We start from the raw sequence: 17,650 nt of genomic DNA on the forward strand, positions 1-17,650 counted from the left end.
GTTCGCGGATTTGGCGATTTTGTTCGCGGATTTTGCGATTATGTTCGCGGATTTGGCAATTATGTTCGCGGATTCGCGTCCCGAATCGACATTTTGGATATTTGGCAAGCCTACTAATAGGGCTATTTTTTACAGTTTATGGATATAGAATACAATCAAAGTCCTTATACCTACTGCTCGAATAGGACTAAAGGGCTCGAATAGGCTGAAATTCCATACCTCGCCCTCGGCTGGGAATAAGTAGGTTTGGTTATAAAATTTCCAACTGGGATTCCTTATCGCGGTAGCGCTCCGCCCCGCCAAGTCAAGAAAGTTTGACCGCGCTACTAGAGATATTATACGTGATTCGAACCTAGCGCCTCCGTGATAATAAATATTGCAATACCTCTGCTTCGGAAGCAATACAATGATTGTATTTGTTCATAACAATAAGGGGGGTTTTCTGATGGCCATAATAGTTCGCTACAACTAATGCATAATGATTGATGAATTGATGACTGAATCGAGAATCGATTGGAAACCACAGGTTCGTGCAGACCACACATCAGAACCGGCAATATTGGGGCTACAAAATAATTAATCCAAGACGAACAGTGGCGGAGTGATGGTATATTTCGGAATTTTAAGGCTAGGATGAGGAGAACCTAAACTACCTAAGTTTGATTCCACAAAAAACCATTGACCAATGAATCCTTTAGTAAGTTTAGTATTAGTAAGTATCTATGTAATTATAATTAATAAATACATAGATCCTATTAGACTGACATAAACAGGACAAATAAATTGAAATCAGATACAAAAGAAGAAGTAAGAGGGGGGGGGGGGGAAAAAAAAAAAAAAAAAAAAACCCCCGCTGTGATGTTAAATTTATAAGAAAAAAAAGGATTTTTAAATAAATAAAAAATCCACAGCTGATATGATAATTTGATAAGAAAAGAAGGAATTGATTCTTCACCTTTTCCCACTTATATGGGGTCGGCGTTAAAGAATTGATAAACGGACAAAAGAATGGTACTAGACACCTTCTTTGTAAACATGGGTATTTTATACTTGGGTTTAAACTACAAGGGTAAAAGAAACCCTCGGACAAAATTACAAAGCGTTTTGTTAGATCGCTACTGATTCCAAACCCCAATACAGAATTATATTGGCGGTATATCTCACGATCGATGTAATTGATTTATGTCGTAATGCCATATTGGTAGGAAGAATAGAATGTAGATTTTTATTGGAGATTCTTTCGTACGCAATATGTAATGATTTTATTCGTGTTTATTTTATGTAAAGCGATATACCTAGGTACCGATAGTTATTGCACAAAGTGGAAAAATTGCCGTGCATGAGGTATACGAAATTTCATATGCAATCTACTTAGTTTCATATACGATTTACTTGGTTTTATATGCAAAAATGATATGAAATTTATTTACTATCATATGCAACTGATATGCACGTATATGCAATACATATGTTTAAGTACTTAGTCTTATATACAATTGATATGCAAATACAATTTCCCAAGTTAGTTATAGGTTGTACCTATATAGGTCATTTGAATATCATATTACCCCATATCAAATTATAGACTGCGGGTGAGGTTAAGGGACTTTTCAGTCTCATTCTAGCAGTATAAATGAGCCATATCCTATTCTATTAAAATTTAGGTACGTAACACTAGGTAGGTACATAGGTAACACCTACTTGTACTTTGAAAATCAGGAGCGTATATCCGTCAGGGGAAATCACCTGGTTCAGAAGGGCACGTGTAGTTTTATATGCAAAATTGATATGAAATTTATTTACTATCATATGCAACTGATATGCAATACATATGTTTAAGTAGGTACTTAGTCTTATATACAACTGATATGCAAATACAATTTCCCAAGTTAGTTATAGGTTGTACCTATATAGGTCATTTGAATATCATATTACCCCATATCAAATCATAGACTGCGGGTGGGGTTAAGGGACTTTTCAGTCTCATTCTAGCAGTATAAATGAGCCATATCCTATTCTATTAAAATTTAGATACATAACACTAGGTACCTAGGTACATAGGTAACACCTACTTGTACTTTGAAAATCAGGAGCGTATATCCGTCAGGGGAAATCACCTGGTTCAGAAGGGCACGTGTTCATGCCCCAGCTAGGATAAAGACTTCTCCTTGTTTCTTGATAAAAAAAAAGACAATACGTATAGGTAGGTACTATACCTACTCGTAAGTGTATAGGTACTTAGGCTACTTACTGTGGTGATTAGAGACGTAATGTTAAACACAGGAAGTAGGTACCTACATTACTTAACACTACAGCGCTACAAAAGAGATACGGGTTGAAACCAAGTGCTGCACCTAAACACTGGACTTAAATGTAACATCTAAATTCTAAATACCTACCGAAATGTGACATCTAAATCGAAGACTGATGTATTAGGATCACTGGAATCAAGCAAAGTTGCGCGTGGTTGGTATCTGGATGAGTGGCCATCTGGGCAACCGAGTACTGCTAGTTTTCCCCAGCCCCACTCAGGTTAGGTGAGGGTAATATGACGCGGCACGCGGCGGGTAGCATGTTGTCGCATGGAGGATAAAACCTTAGCAGTTATACAGTTACGTTAAAGTTAAAAGCTTTTTTTTTATGTGTCAACCTGTCAACCTCAATATTTTGGAAGGGATTCCAGGAATAAAATCCTTTTTTTTTTTTTTTAAAAAAAAAGAGGTTTGACAGAGGGAATTGTAACTGCTAAGGTCTTATCGTCCCGAAATCGAAGAGAGAAGGAAGACATCAGGATAGGATAAAATAAAACATTTAAAATCTCTTGTATTCCAGGTGCTCCTGTCTAGCCTGGAAAAGGATCGTACTCCTGCTACCGTCCTCTCCACACTCTCCAGTCTAACCAAGTTAGGTCTGGACTCGGCGCATCTTGGAAATCTGGTGGCCCGTTATCCTGGTGGGGGCATGCGTACTATTCTGTCCGTCTGTCTGGACGTGCCTTGTCTTCACGTGACCATTTGTGCGCTTCGGACCATCACCTTGCTGTGTTCCAGTGTGCAGTGTATTCGACAACTTGAAAAGGTACTTGTTAACATACTTCGATCTATATTTTCATTACCATGAGTAAAAATAACAATGATAAAAAGATGGGCCAGCCTAGTTAGCTTGGTTGTTAGCGCCTTGTAAGCGCTAGGCCGCGGGTTAGCCTTCTTCCCCGGGCAGATTTTATCCTGAAAGGATAATGTTCGTTCTTGGAATGGCTGGCTTTCTTCTATCCTGTCTACCTTCTCTCTTCGGGTTGGGTGGAATCGAATTACACCCGCGACCTAGCGCTTACAAGGCAGACGCCCCACCAACCATGTAACTAGGCTAGGCTGGCAGACTAGACTTTGAAAAACCTTAGGTTTCCAAGTTTCCATAAAAACTGTTGATTGAAAATACTTATGGAGTTCGTCTCGTCCCATTCCAGTGCAACGGGATAGAAATTCTCGCCGACATCCTGGCGGACGAGTCTCGTGACGAGACAGTACTAAGTGAGGCTATCTCTGTACTGGCACAAGTGACTGCACCGTGGCTAGATACCAACCAGAGTGTGGCAGACCTACACCGACATGTGGACACGTTTGTGGCCGCCCTTATGAGACAGTACTAAGTGAGGCTATCTCTGTTCTGGCACAAGTGACTGCACCGTGGCTAGATACCAACCAGAGTGTGGCAGACCTACACCGACATGTGGACACGTTTGTGGCCGCCCTCACACGTAAGTAATTATATCATAGGAATATTAAATGAGGAAGGACTTTATTGTTAAAACTCCTTCAAATACCTACACTAATAAAATGTCTTGAGAAAATTTGAAGACCCGCTGTGCAATGGAGACGGATTACCATCGCGTTAGTAACCTGCATAGACGGGTCTGTAGGAAACCTTTTAGGAAATCTCAAAAGGAATCTCGAGAATCACAACACCTAGAATCCTTTATAATTCCTTGCGACTATACACTTGGGCCTTAGTTTTCTCTGGACCTAGACACGCAATACGCATACCTATACAGAAAAATTATGCCAGCTAATTACGCTCAGACCGTGTGTGGCGGAGAAAGCTTCAGACTTAGGTCTGTAGACCGTCGGAGAGACTTGGATCTGAAGGTTTTTCTCCTACACATGTTTCGACTGTCTGCGGTCTGTCTGACGGTCTGCGCGTGAGTGGCGGGTATTAAGGTAGATACTATTTAACTATTATTTTACGTTAATCTACAATCCTCTCTCTTCCCTCAGGACTCATGAGGAAACAACTGAACAGCGAAACGCTCCTCCTCATTTCTGCCGCTCTGGCCAACCTGAGTTTCACCAGAGCTCACAAAAAATTGCACCGAAATTTCGATTGCAAATACATTTTTCAATAGGTTATTCTTAATTTCTGTGGCTCTCATGTTGACCCAGCACCTATATGGGAAGTATTGTGTCTCTTATCGCCCATCTGATGTACACAAGGGATGGGCATGCTACGACACAGACCACACGAGTCTAATGTAAACAGTTGTTTCTTTGCTACGAAATGAAAACGGCGATAACATAGTAACTTTTTTTCTTCTTCTTCTTTCTGTCTTTCTTTTGATCATTAGCACAGACCTAGTGTTATAATTAAAGGTCTGTGGACTCGTAATCCAGAGGTCGTTGGTTCGACTTACCTGTAGACAGTCTACGGTGTGTGGTACTTCCAACGTCTTGGTATGATCATTAGCACAGACCTAGTGTTATAATTAAAGGTCTGTGGAGGGGCAAGACCTAAGATGTTAGTCCCCTCTTAAAATAAATGCTTAAAAGGTCTGTGGACTCGTAATCCAGAGGTCGTTGGTTCGACTTACCTGTAGACAGTCTACGGTGTGTGGTACTTCCAAAGTCTTGGTAGCCTCAACATTCTATTGTATGTAAGGCTGATGTTCTCAGCTGACTTTGGCATTATATCACAGGCATAAGGCTACTTAAGTATAATGCATGAAATCTATACTCTCGGGGACTGCAGTCTGTCTTTGATGTTGACGGTATTATCTGCCATGAAAAAGTCATTAAAACTTTGTACGTTACTTTACTTGTACTTTTACTATATTGCCGAATTCCCTTTAGTAGGGATGAGCTATTCTATTCATCTTGTTATAATCTACTTGACTTAGAATTTCCATATGATCCTATAAAGAAAGGCTTCGCAAAATATTGCGATATTTGCGATATACAGTTTTGCTCTAATGTCTATCCAATCTCCCTCCCACAGATCGACAGATCCACCGGTTAGTCACTGGCTGAGGGAATTGTCCCAGAGGGGGAAGTAAATATTTTCGGAAGATTGCGCTTCCTGTGTGGATGTATTCTGAGTAGATTACCTTAAACAGGGTGTTTCAATTAGAGCTCCAAGTTTATTCTTCATTCCTTTTCCTTTTTACGTACATTATTTCTAAATATCTACTACACTATCACTTAGGTGGGTCTAATCCTATAATCTTTAAGTGTAGGCTTATGAATATGAGCTCTCTGCGCTATTTTTAGACATCTGAAATTCGGGATGTGTCTTTTAACACATTTTGTTGTGACAAATGTGTCGTGCCGGAAATAATGCAGGATACTCATTTTACCCCTCGATAGGGAAAAAGAGATTATAACATTGTCTTCATCCCAAACTCGGGCTCAATCGGCAACTAGACTTTTCAGACCTTAAAATCAAAATGTTCTGATTTTTTCATGAAACTCGGTTTCACCAGTGTGCACTGCTCTGTGTTAACCTTATGACATTTTCCCTCAAGGTTAAGGTTGCCTTACACCTCAGCCACTTTGGGATTTTTGTGTACCTACTTTTTTAATGTCAAAGCTACGAGGTGTTCCCAAGCGGTCACCCATCCATTATTCCCGCTCGACGTTGCTTAAATTCAGTGATCGGACGAGAACTAGTGCATTCAAGGTGATATGAACGTTGGCTAACGGTTTCCACTAGTGTGCAAAGCGCCTGAAAATTATGATAATTCATTCCTATTTACAGACAAATCGAGAAGATTAAATGGGAGCTTATCGGGCCTCTATCTCAAAGTCTTCTGGGTCACATAGAACAGTTCCTGTCTGACTACCGAGTCTCTTCTCCCCTCATGAGGTCAGAATGTGAGGCCCTACGCAGCGAGGCCTTCCGGGAGCCTCCAAGTGGGGAGAAACTCAAAACCAGAATATCCAGCCTCGGGAAATCCTTCGCCACCATTGTCGATCAGATTCTGTTTGATCAGATCAAGGTAGGTAATAGAATAGAATATATCTTGGTTATCCTGCTGGGATAGGACCGAAAAGTCCCTTTACCTTCGCAGTGTAACCAAGGTCTAATAGGTAGGCTTGCCAAACGTCCCGAATTGGCCGGGACAGTCCCGAATTTCAGGGGGTGTCCCGGCGTCCCGTTCAGTTTTTCATACACAACTCTATAGGTAAGTACCTCCTATATGCAGACATTGCAGATGAAGAAAGACGTTCTGGGATAGGAAGGGACTAATACATCGTGCCTACACAAACTTGTCTTTTTTTCTAAAATAGAGGATTGGTTGTAAATGATCCCAAGGACTAATAAGTAGCTCATATTAGGTAAATGAGGAAACTCATTTAACTCGTAACTGCTAATAAAGAGGTCTTATCGTTTTAAATAACCAACTTCAGTGGTGCAGTTGTTAACGCGTTGGAGTTTGGATCTGGAGGTTGGTGGTTCGATTCCAAGTCAAGTCATAAAATTTATCTATGTGTAATAATCGGGGATCGGTATTTGTGACAAGCATTTAAATATGCTTAACACAATTAAAAAAATCCTTATTAATAGTAGGTAAAAAGTAAGAAATCACAATAAATTCTAATAACAACCCCTTCTATCCCCTCACACAGGTATCCTCCTGACAGCAGTTCGCAAACTCGCCACCAGAGCGAGCGTCTTTCTCCAGGAACAAACGGCCACTCTGATTGCGAACATGGCTCGCCCGTCGGCCTGCACCCGGCGCCAGTGTCTTGTGGCTCAGGGCCGGGCCGGCCGTGGTGGCTTCTATTTGCTTCCTACAAACCCAAGGGCTACCCGATTACAACGGGCGCCTGAGATAATGCCCCGTCTGAGCGACTTCAAACACAAGTCCGGCGATTGCTTTTGTCAGGTGAGTTCGAGTTAATTAAAATTTTTGGACGATTGGCAATACTTTCTCATTAGTATAGTTTCGGCATAACTGTAGTAAAAGAAAAGGTAAAAATATTAGCCAGCGCTAGTTAGTTTGGAGCGGTCTGCCTTCGTAAGCGCTAGGCCGGCTGGTTCCGATTCCCAGCATTTCCCGCCAACATGTATAGGTAACTGGCTAAAGGTTTTTTAGTGACAGGTTTTACCCTCCATTTGGCGACAAGCTATCCGCCTACTCTCCCATTCAACCTCACCCAGTCTCATTTACGTTGGATTGTTATTTTTCAGACCTATGTAGTGACGTAGAGATGCCCAACAAGTGTGGAACTACAGGGAGTAAACCGGTTGGTGAAACTGTGCAAGGAGGAAAGGGAGGAAACCACAGCGATGGAGTCCTGGTTGCGTTGTCTGGGTAAGATTTATATTTCAAATATTCAACGACCCTACTGTCCCGTACCTAGTGTTAAAGCGCCTTAAAAAAAAAAAAAAAAAAAAAAAAAAAAATACCTATGGGTAGGTAGGTAGGTACCTTTTTAGAGGAGATCTCACCCTATAGGGTGTAAAATAGTCAATCCTATGTGATTATTTTATGAGGAAGCTCGATGGAGAAAGTTTGAGATGGCGACTCAAATTTGAGAAATTTACATGCCTATTTATAAAAACTAGTAAAATCCCTTCACATAGGGGAGTATCAAACCCGTAACTTTTCAACTGTAAGTCCAATAGTGTTAGAAGTTGCACCATTCGGTTCGGCGTTAAAAATCACATAGGATTGACTATTCACATGCTTATTTGTCTCAAATTTGAGAATTTAAAATTTTTAATACCTAGTGGCCATAGTTTGGGAACCGCTTCAGAACATAAGGGGCTTAACTGCCAGATTTTACGGTCTATTTCAGTTTTGACACTAAATTTTGCTGTTTAAGCCCCATGTGTTTTGAAGCGGTTCCGAAAATATGGCCACTTTTGACTCATAGTTTCGGAACCGCTTCAAAACATTACGGTCTATTTCGGTCTATTTCAGTTTCGACACTAAATTTTGCGGTTTAAGCCCCATATGTTCCAAAGCGGTTCCGAAACTATGGCCACTTCAGACTTTTATGGTTCGCCAGCGGTAAAATGTCACAGAGTTGATTTCACAACTTACCTTCTTTTTTCTTTCTTCTTCTTCTTCTTCTTCTTTTTTAGTACTGCTTGTTGCATTGAATTTTTGAAGCACTGGTTAACTTTAACTCGTTTTAATGTAGGTAACAGGACTATTGACAAATAAGCATGTGAATAGTCAATCCTATGTGATTTTTAACGCCGAATCGAATGGTGCAACTTCTAACACTATTGGACTTACAGTTTAAAAGTTACGGGTTCGATACTCCCCTGTGTGAAGGGATTTTACTAGTTTTTTATATCTCAGGCATGTAAATAGTCAATCCTTATGACTTAGAGATTTTTTATGAGGAACTCGATAGAAAAAGTTCAAGATATATGCGACTCAACCCACTCGGCCACGGAGGATGCGTCGAAATGTGTATGGCGGAAAAAGGTTCAAAATTTTGTCTTCAGACCGTCTGAACTGATCTCCGACTTTGGGTGTCCGGGCGGCCTATGGAGATCGGAAAAAAAAGCTTTTCAAGTTAAATATGGTGAAAATTACCTGAAGCAGAGCATTCATACACTTGACATACACAGGGTCCCGAGTTAGAATCATAATAACAGGCATGGAATTGTCAATCAGAGCCAAGGGTCCATGTTTCAATTCTCCGGCCATGATTCCTTCACTGTGCATGTAGGTGAGCTCCTTGATTTTCTGAAGAAGAAGAAAAAAAAATATGTAATAAAGTGGACAAAAGAACAAGAAGAAAATAAACATGAAAACAGAAAAGAAGAAGAAGAAGAGGAAAGCATGAAAGAACATGAAAACATCCCATAGTCAAAGCCGGTTGTACATTCATATTAGCTCAACACAACTTATAGGGCTGTTTGTCCAAAAAAATAAAAATATGTAATTAAGTGGACAAAAGAACAAGAAGAAAATAAACATGAAAACATAAAAGAAGAAGAAAAAAGCATGAAAGAACATGAAAACATCCCATAGTCAAAGCCGGTTGTACATTCATATTAGCTCAACACAACTTATAGGGCTGTTTGTCCCTACACTTGAGCCTCAAAGTGGGATTTTTGTGTATGTTAATGTATGTACATAACAATCTAAACCAGAAGTGCAGTAAACTTTACAACTCACTTAAAACAAATGCTTAAGGGGCCCCTAACGGCTCTATGGGGACAAAAAAATCAGCAAATTTCTTTGTGTGTTAAACATTTTTGGCAAAGCAATTCGCACAGCTAATCATAAAGTGGTGTAATATCAAGCTCCTCCTCCTACTCTTGCGTTAATGTACTTAACAATCTAAACCAGAAGTGCAGTAAACTTTACAACTCACAAACAAATGCTTACGGGGCCCCTAACGGCTCTATGGGGACAAAAAAATCAGCATATTTCTTTGTGTGTTAAACATTTTTGGCAAAGCAATTCGCACAGCTAATCATAAAGTGGTGTAATATCAAGCTCCTCCTCCTACTCTTTTCCCGTGTACAGACGGGGTCGGCGTTTTTCGTCACCCAGTGAATCAGCCCTAGGGTGATTGCTTTGGGCTGACATTTAGTTTTGGCTACAGAAATTTTCGAGTGGATGCCCTTCGCACTCAACCTTTGCTATTTCTTTAGCCAGGGAAATTTATAATATAAAGCAACAGCATAATATATTCTGCTTACCAATGCGCCTTCCATACAGGTAGCATAGTTATACCCTCTGCCAATGAGCAGCATAGATTTCTGTTCATAACACAGTTTAATATGCTTTCACCTTGTTATGCTACTTACCAATGCACCTTCCATGCAGGTAGCATAGTTATATCCTCTGCCCATGAGCAGCATAGATTTCTGTTCATACATTTCCTTAGCCAACGCAGGTAGCATAGTTATACCCTCTGCCCATGAGCAGCATAGATTTCTGTTCATACATTTCCTTAGCCAACTGCTGTACTTCACTGTCCATTTGAAGAACTTCACGAATCTGTTCATGGATCACTTTCAAGCCTTTGATGATCTGGAGATAAAATAGGAAAATTCCGATTAAAAACAGGAAAAATCGAGTTTTTATCGGTCTACTATTGAATTATGTGAAAACAAAAAGTTTAATCTCATTTATGAGAGGATTGGACCCCATAATAATGGACCTCCAAGAGTTAGGTGGTAGAGAATGCCTCCAACGAAATTTACACTTTTAGGTTGAACACTCTGTTTAGCCTAGTGTAATAATGATAATCATTCGGCCACCCACGGGGGTTGCTTATAAAAGTGCGACTCAAATTTGAAAATTTACACTTTTAGGTTGAACACTCTGTTTAGCCTAGTGTAATAATGATAATCATTCGGCCACCCACGGGGGTTGCTTATAAAAGTTATAAACCTTTAAGTATTTCGTGAGATTAATTTATTCTTTTTTTTTCTCACATTTGCAGGCGGCATTGCGGAAAATCACGACAAACTGCGGCACAGATATTGTGGAAGAATTAAATGCCATTGAACTGGTCGAACCCAACCTTCTGGATTCCTTCATGCTGTACTCTTCAAAACAGGAAAGCTATGTGTGAGGAGACATGATAGAGGAAAGTGTAACAACGGAGCTCTTACCGTCCCGATATCGAAGAAGGATGACAAGATAGGAGAGAGCCACCGTTCCTAAACTAGAGGAAGATAAACTAGAGACATGATAGAGGAAAGTGTAACAACGGAGCTCTTACCGTCCCGATATCGAAGAAGGATGACAAGATAGGAGAGAGCCACCGTTCCAAGAACGAACCTTATCTGTTGAGGATAAAGTTCTCCACTGGGACGGAAATCGAAACCACATCCCAGTGCTTACAAGGAAGAGCCACTACCTTTTAAGCTAACTAGGTTGGCGAAGAAAATTTAGTTATATATATATAAAATCTATTTTTCGTACCTTAAACTGAGTCCCTCATTCTCGACAGAGATCACTAAAGTTAAGCAACGTCGAACTGTAATTTAAATGGATGTTTTTACTCAGACTATTTGGGGGAAGAACCTTTGTACATCTCAGACTAAAACAACACTTTAATGCTTAATGTAAGGGATACCTAATTATCTGGAACAAAAATATTCCTAAAATTGTACTTTTGAATTTTATTATATTCTTATATAGTTTTTATTATTTTCTATTCCTGAAATATATTATTTTCTATTTTTTTCAATTCGACACAATTTTCTGGATTCAATGATTTGACATTTATTTTTCGTTCCTCTGGACACTATGCTCCGTAACGCAGAGACCAATCTTCGCGAAAAGGACAGAAACAGAAATCAACGTGAATTTCTAGTAAAATATAAAATTTCATTATTTTATTGTTTTATATAAAATCTATTATAAAATAATTTCATCATTCAGAAAAGAAAGAGGAAAACTATACGAAAAAAAAATACAGTGGAAAATAAAAATCCGAATGAATAAAACACAAGTAACAAAAGAATTGCTTTCAGCACAGAACGAAAATCTAGCGTACATACTAACAGAAATAGAAAGTACTAACACTAGAGGGATAGAGCTAGAAGACAAAGACTAAGAAGGGTGGGTTTCACCAACCTTCTTTTTAGCTCCTAAAAATCCGTTAGATTAACAGCCCTGTTAAGCCTATACAAATCAAATGGAACTTAACAGGTTGTTAGCTTAACAGGCCTTTTAGGAGCTGAAAAAATCCACCGTAAATTTGGACAGTGTAAATCCACCGTAAATTTGGACAGTGTAAGAAGAGTAAAGAATATTGATAGGTACATAGATGGTTTAAATACACAAACTTGTTTAAAGCTAAAGTATGTAATATTATGACACCAATGTTTTTGGCAGCGCTGACGCAAGGTGTAAATTGAACAGGTCGGTAATTCAAATTCATAATACCTAGAAGGGCAGTTTCAGTTTTTAAAGCTCAAAAACTTGACTAAATGTGCTGCAAATAGTGTAAAACTGGTGTAAAATAATGGGGGGAAACAAAATACAAAAGTTCAACTTATGTATACTAGCACAATCCAAACAAAAATCAAAGCTAAAAAAAAAAGAAAAAAAAAATCTGGTTCAACTTTTTTTCTAAGAAAAATTAACCACTACAAAACAAAAGCCATCACATCAATTTAAATTGGTAACTCGCATCATAACCCCAGAAAAAAGCCTTATGAGAGGATTGGACCCCATAATAATGGACCTCCAAGAGTTAGGTGGTAGAGAATGCCTGCAACGTTAACCTCGCTAAACAAAACCCAAGTCCTCCTAAACTTCATAATGATTTACTTATTTTACCTACCAACCTCAGTGGTGTTGATTTTGGTGGAAACAAAAAGTTTAATCTCATTTATGAGAGGATTGGACCCCATAATAATGGACCTCCAAGAGTTAGGTGGTAGAGAATGCCTCCAACGTTAACCTCGCTAAACAAAACCCAAGTCCTCCTAAACTTCATAATGATTTACCTATTTTACCTACCAACCTCAGTGGTGTTGATTCGAGTCCAAGTTAAGTCATAAAATTTATCTTGAGGAACGATATTTCTGACAAAAATTTAAGTAATAAAAGTCAAACTTCCTTTTAATTATTTTACCTCATTTCGTCTGGTTTGCAGCGAGATCCTGTCCTCACACATCACCAGGGCAAACATGACAAGGGAAATAAACTGAGAGTAAAATTCAAACTTCCTCTTATTTATTTTACCTCATTTCGTCTGGTTTGCAGCGAGATCCTGTCCTCACACATCACCAGGGCAAACATGACAAGGGAAATAAACTGAGAGTGGTGTTGATTCGAGTCCAAGTTAAGTCATAAAATTTATCTTGAGGAATGATATTTCTGACAAAAATTTAAGTAAGTTTAATTAAATTCAACCTTCCTTTTATTTATTTTACCTCATTTCGTCTGGTTTGCAGCGAGATCCTATCTTCACACATCACCAGGGCAAACATGACAAGGGAAATAAACTGAGAGGTGTACGCTTTAGTGGAGGCCACCCCAATCTCAGGCCCCGCATTGATATGGATCCCGCAATGACTTTCGCGGGATATGGAAGAGCCCACCGTGTTGGTTACGCCCACAATAAGGGCACCCCGGGCCTTGCAGTAGCGTAGGGCCATGAGAGAGTCGGCCGTTTCACCTGTGAATGAAACCGTGGGAAATTAGAGTTAAACACAGCACCTAAATAGGAAGTATTGTGTTTCTTTTCGCCCATCTGATGAGGAATATACTATGGACATGGACTACGGGTTGGGCATGCTACGATACAGACCACATGCATTCCTTCTCTCTTCGATTTCGGGACGATAAGACCTTAGCAGTTACAGTTCCCTCTGTCAAACCTTGGAACGGCCTGCTTTCTTCTACCATGTCTTCCTTCTCTCTTAGATTTCGGAACTAAAAGACCTCTGTGGTTACAGTAGAAACCCTCTAACCTCTTCAAAAAAGCTTTTTTTTTTTTGAAAAATAGAGATTAAAAAAATTCTCACCAGACTGAGATATGAAGAAGCACACATCGTCACGGAAGACGGGTGTATTTCTGTCGAGGAAATCAGACGCTAGTTCCACCATGACAGGTAACTCAGTGAGTTCCTCCAGAAGTTGCCTGGTAGCTACTGCACTGTGATAGGATGTACCACAGCCAATCATCATCAGCCGGCGACAGCGGCGGATTTCGGGAATGTAGTCCTGGAATTATGGGAGGAAATAGAAAAAATGCAAGCTTAGTTACGAGAAGAGACAAGAAGATAGATGAATGTGGCAGAGATGAGAAACAAGTGGAAGTGAGCCGGAAGAGAAACAGAGGAAGACCAAAAATGAGATACATGGATAAGATCAAAGAAGATTTGAAAGAGAAAAACTTGGGCAGCGGCGGATTTCGGGAATGTAGTCCTGGAATTATGGGAGGAAATAGAAAAAATGCAAGCTCAGTTACGAGAAGAGACAAGAAGATAGATGAATGTGGCAGAGATGAGAAACGTGGAAGTGAGCCGGAAGAGAAACAGAGGAAGACCAAAAATGAGATACATGGATAAGATCAAAGAAGATTTGAAAGAGAAAAACTTGGATTGCAGTTTCGCCCAGAACCGAGCAGCTTGGAAAACACAAACACGAAATGTCGACCCCACTTGAGTGGAAAAAGACTATGTAAAAGAAAAAGCTAGCTTAGTTAGCTTGAAGGGTAGCGCGTCTGCCTTGTAAGTGCTAGGTCGCGGGTTCGACTTCCTCCCAGGGCGAACTTTATCACAAAAAAAAGTGGCGTAAGGTGTCCTTTTATCTTACCTTGATTCCACCCAGAATGACAGAGTTGGTTTCAAAGTTGATTCTTCCTCTCATGGTGTTCACTACTGATTCTGGTTGCTCAAAGATTTCCTTCTGCATGAAGTAGCTGTAGTTGCCTGTGGAACGATAAAAAATGTGGTGAGGTAATATTCGTTTTCCTTATAATCCAATCCTTTTCCTTATAATCCAATAGTTAGAATGGACCTTCACGAAGTCAAGCCATTTGCACAAACTGGCTTGCGCATGCCGGATTGTTCGGTTTGCACAAAACTGTGAGAGGAACCTAGATTTTTTTTTTTTGCTTGTGCAATCTTCAAGCCTGCGTTCACACGCTATGATTCAGTTGTGCAAATCGACTTCCGCAAGCCAGTTTGAGAAAATAACTTGAGCATGTAAACTGACTTTTAACGAGTCTTCAATGAAGTACGTATATATATTCTTTTGTTTGATTCAGAAAACAAAATTAAACAAGCTAAAGTTTTGACCTGGGAGTTGGTTTTTCCCAAAAATTCACGTAGGAATCGATCATCAAATCAAAAAATTTACCTAAATGAATATGCTCCTACACTTTCGATTTCCATTACCTTTCATGATTTCTTGGATTTCCAGTTTCAGGATGGTGATTTCTCTGCCATGAGGGTCGTCCAGAGATCTGCGGAGTCTGTGAATGCTCAGACTTCCATCTTTCACTGCAGCTACATCATCGTCCTAGAACACAAAATCATATTTTTAACGTTATAGAAAAAAAGTAAAAAAATACAATGTTATAGGTAAATGTTGAATTGGAGTTTGGATTTTTTTTTATACTGACCTCATAATATTTCATTGTAGTTAGCTTTGAAAGCGCTCAGTCGCGGGTTCGATTCCCGCCCAGGACGAACTTAATCCTAAAAGGATATCCCAGAGGTTCGTTCTCAGGACGGCTGACTTGTTCCTATCCTGTCTTCTTTCTTTCTTCGATTTCGGGACAGTAAGACTTTGGCAGTTACAGTTCCCTCTATCAAACCTCTTAAAAAATAAAAATAAAATCACGCCCGGACAGAATTTGGTGACGTCCGAATCGGCGCTACTACGAACGATTTTCGTCTCACCTCTAAGAAGATGACTCGGTTAGTATGTTCAATGACAGCGCTGGCATCACTGGCGAAGAAATATTCCACCTGTTTGTCTTCCAGGGGTTGAAACTCAGATGTGGAATCATTACGAGGTAACATGGGCATGGTTTCGGACCGACCATGGGGTCTGTGGTCTGCAAATGGTCAGATATCGTAGAGTTAGTACATAGAAGATATCACGGAGTTGGTGACTAGAATAAAATATGGTCTTGTTTATCCTGTCTGAATGAGACTGAAATTTCGCTTTACTCCTGCGGTCTAAAAAGGTCTTATTCATTTCTAAGGTAAAGTTTACAAGGAATACTTAGATAGCTTAAGTAAAATACAAAAAAAAATAATAATAAATAATAATAATAATAATAATAATAATAATAAAAATAATAAAATGAAAATCAGTTAGCCTTGGGTAAATTACCTTTACAATACTTCGTAATAAACATATAACAACAATGTAACTACATTAAAATTTGAATAAATTATGATGTTTCATGAATAAAGAAGATGAAAAAGTCGCCAATTTTTTTTTTTACTTCCCAAGAGTTAATTTAGTTTGAAGTCGTTCTGCAATAATTTCCTATTCCAAAGAATGAATGTTATACTCTTATGGATACCCTACTGAATTGTTTATACTTTACGTTCAGTGTTTTACAAATTGACCAGTGATAAGCTTAATGTGTCCATTGACAATAAATATTGCGCGAGTTGAGTTCTCTGTGCAACCAACTTGAGCAACATTTATTGACAGACACTTAAGCTAGGGACCTGAGGCACTGCGCCACTTTAAAAGGTTCAAAATATTGGACCAAACATGGAAAGCAGCTTTATTCCTAACTCCGAAAATAATCGAATTTCAAGGACTACATTTTCCAGTCGGTAAATAAATAATGACATCATTTACTAAAGGTACCTAGGTAGGTTGACGAGGCTTAGGTGTAGGGGAAAACAGCCCCAAAAGATGGGTTACAGCTTATATGAAATCTACGAAGGTACCTGGGTACTAAGTCTTATTGGTGCAAACAAAATCTACCACCAAACCTTATGACCAGGTGACATCATACATGGATCAATTTCAAAAAGCCAAATACGAACAAGCAATTCAACCAACACCGATTTCAAAGCTTTGTATAGTCTTAAAAAGCTGCAAAAGAAATAATTTTTTATTGGACCAAATCTACAAATAAGAAGTTATAAAAAAGGTGTTAAAAATTCAAAAGAGTCTAAATATTGCTTTTGCTTATTATAAGCTAGATAACGTCGTTTTTCATTGCCCGTCTTTTTTTGTGACATTTTTTAATTCCACCACCATGAAAACTCTTTAGAGGTCACAAGGGAAGATACTTTAGAGAAAACTCTTTTTCGGGCCCAGTAGTTGTGAAGGATAGCTATGCTCGCGTTACGGAACTCTTGTCAATTGCATAATTGGGGGGTGTATGCGGTCATTAGCTCTCGATAATGTCTAGCAAAGTCGAGATGAGAGCACCTGAAATGACGTGTTAATAGAAGATGAAAAGTATAGTGAATGACGCGCCATGAACTGATAGTATTACTGATAAGTATAAGATCGTGTAAAGTAAAACCTAGGTGGATGCTGATCGAGGAAAAAATCAGCTGAAAGACGTGTAGAATGAACCTTTATGAGGATTGACCTCCCGTAGATTACCAAATAAATATCTCTATAGGATAGGCCGCGATGAGGATAACAGAAACTTTTTAATGGTTAGCCGAAGTGTGAATGGAAACTGTAGAAGCAAATATTTCAATGGTAATTTATAATCTTCTGTGGCCTTTCGCCTCGCTGAATTGAAAACACTCAGATCTCGTCGCTGTGCGTTGAGTGTTCATGATGGATGAAATGACAATGAGTGTTTGGAACGTGAAGTCGAAATCATGAAGCTAAGTAACTAAGTAATGAACACGAACATCATTTACCAACACGATACTTTGCATCGGTAGAAACTAAAAAGTGGCAGGTTTAATTTCAAGGTTTTACAAGCATCAAGATTTC

General features: G+C 39.2%; 2 protein-coding genes across 3 annotated transcripts in view; both read right to left on the reverse strand.

Moving 5' to 3' along the window:
* The window catches only part of LOC103512317 (glutamine--fructose-6-phosphate aminotransferase [isomerizing] 1-like), a 64,013-nt gene that overhangs the window by 14,898 nt on the left and 31,465 nt on the right, over window positions 1-17,650 (reverse strand). The window lies entirely within an intron of this gene.
* Window positions 8,762-15,812, reverse strand: LOC103512306 (glutamine--fructose-6-phosphate aminotransferase [isomerizing] 2). Of its 2 annotated transcripts, none has more exons than XM_026825816.1 (8): window positions 15,622-15,812; window positions 15,115-15,238; window positions 14,531-14,646; window positions 13,738-13,936; window positions 13,144-13,388; window positions 10,158-10,279; window positions 9,946-9,979; window positions 8,762-8,980 (listed from the first exon to the last, which is right to left on the reverse strand). In XM_026825816.1, exons 1-8 carry the CDS (start codon window positions 15,748-15,750, stop codon window positions 8,777-8,779), a joined length of 1,173 nt encoding a protein of 390 aa, XP_026681617.1. In that variant the 5' UTR covers window positions 15,751-15,812; the 3' UTR covers window positions 8,762-8,776. The 2 variants fall into 2 exon arrangements, with proteins under 2 accessions (XP_026681617.1, XP_026681616.1); XM_026825815.1 differs by lacking the exon at window positions 9,946-9,979 and adding an exon at window positions 10,054-10,085 and having other exon boundaries at window positions 10,156-10,279; window positions 15,622-15,811.

This window comes from Diaphorina citri, unplaced genomic scaffold (assembly GCF_000475195.1).
Source record: "Diaphorina citri unplaced genomic scaffold, Diaci psyllid genome assembly version 1.1 scaffold821, whole genome shotgun sequence".
NCBI lineage: Eukaryota > Metazoa > Arthropoda > Insecta > Hemiptera > Psyllidae > Diaphorina > Diaphorina citri.